The sequence below is a fragment of the Penaeus monodon genome, chromosome 22 (assembly GCF_015228065.2).
Source record: "Penaeus monodon isolate SGIC_2016 chromosome 22, NSTDA_Pmon_1, whole genome shotgun sequence".
In the NCBI taxonomy this organism is placed as follows: Eukaryota; Metazoa; Arthropoda; class Malacostraca; order Decapoda; family Penaeidae; genus Penaeus; species Penaeus monodon.
In genome coordinates this window covers 6,749,342-6,750,872 of record NC_051407.1, presented here as the reverse complement: position 1 = coordinate 6,750,872, position 1,531 = coordinate 6,749,342, and the positions used below count along the sequence as shown (strand labels likewise).

Genomic DNA, 1,531 nt, shown 5'->3' with positions numbered 1-1,531 from the left:
AGGAAGAATCTTTACTTACCCTACGCACACACATGAAATCTAATATTTATTGCAAAATGAAGTGACCAAGCAGTAATTCACAGATTCATCTTCCAGATGAATATTCTTGTCATTATTGATGACTGGTCAGCAGAGTAATCAGAGTGTTTCCATATCCATCACTAGATGTGAACTAGGGGAGAAAGGGAAGACCTTGTGAAGGCAGACGTGTGAAGAAGCCACAGCAGTCGGTATATATATGGCTCGATTTGAACTCACTGCATCGACTTCCAACATGAACATCCTGGTGAGTAGTGTCAAACTGAAGTGTTGGTGGTTTGATTCCAGTGATTTTGATTGGATATAGAAAAGAGAATCATGTGGCTAGAATTATTATTATATCGTTATCATGTGTTTTGTACTCAGAATATGCTTCATTTTCTGATAGATCTTAGCACTTGCGGCTGTTGCATCTGCTGCACCACAAGGCTACAACTTGCCTACCCCCTCAGGACCATCTTTTAAACCTGGGGGTTGTGGTAGTGGACAAATACAACACGTGGATGGCAGCTGCGTCACACCCCAGGTAAATAGTCGCGTGTTCCTCTATGAAGTACCGGCTAATGTTGGCGAAGTCAGTCGCCCAAAGTACATTCCTAAACCTAAACTGGAACGTAATATCATTTTCGTGAAACTTCCTGACGGTGCTCAGGGACCTGATCCAATTGTTGTACCGCCACCAAGACAGCAGCATGTCTTGTTCGTCCTTAATAAGCAATCAGCACAGGATCAGCAGGTGATTGAGCTACCAGCACCACCAGCAGCCAACCCCGAAGTGTTCTTCGTCAACTACGCTGAAGGAGAGAACCCGACACTTCCCGGCGGAGTAGATCTTCAGACTGCCTTGAATGCTGCTTCTCAAGGCAGCGGCCAAGTCGTGGGCGCTGGCGGCGGTGGAGGAGGAATCGGTGGTGGCTTTGGAGGTGGCATCGGAGGCGGGTTCGGAGGTGGCTTCGGAGGTGGATCAGGAGGTGGGTTCGGTGGCGGAATCGGCGGTGGTGCTGGAGGTGGATCTGGAGGCGGAAGTGGAGGTGGCGTCGGCGGTGGTAGTTACAGTCCTCCTCCTCCTTCCACCCTTTATGGCACACCGTAGGAAGTTTTGTCTCTCCTCCAGAATGTTTCAATAATTGTTTTTAGGTTTAATCTTGATTTCTGCAGGAAAATCTATATTTTTAGAATATTGTTACTATTTATCCATGGATGATTAAATAAATGTGCAATAATAATGTTCAAATGATCATTATCCATGAATTGTATTTCCATGTTATATGACTATTTACGGACATAAACTTAAAAAAAAGGTAAACATTCAAAAGAAAAAATGTGCCTTCATAAATCAAGAGAGGGAATACAGGTATCATCTGCATAAACAAAGTCTTTTTCACGTTTGCGTGGGTTTGGATTGCGTCTGACCGTGACAAGAATTCGCCAAAGTGGCAGCACTGGGTTCTACCAAGCAGGAAATATCTAATACCAAACATAGTATTTTCGT

At 44.5% G+C, this 1,531-nt stretch overlaps 1 protein-coding gene across 1 annotated transcript; it reads left to right on the top strand.

The window, feature by feature from the left end:
* Positions 1-274: 274 nt before the first annotated feature.
* Positions 275-1,207, top strand: LOC119587227 (ATP-dependent RNA helicase A-like). Its single transcript, XM_037935985.1, has 2 exons — positions 275-286; positions 428-1,207. The coding sequence occupies exons 1-2, from the start codon at positions 275-277 to the stop codon at positions 1,130-1,132; spliced, it is 717 nt and encodes a 238-aa protein (XP_037791913.1). The 3' UTR covers positions 1,133-1,207.
* Positions 1,208-1,531: the final 324 nt, after the last annotated feature.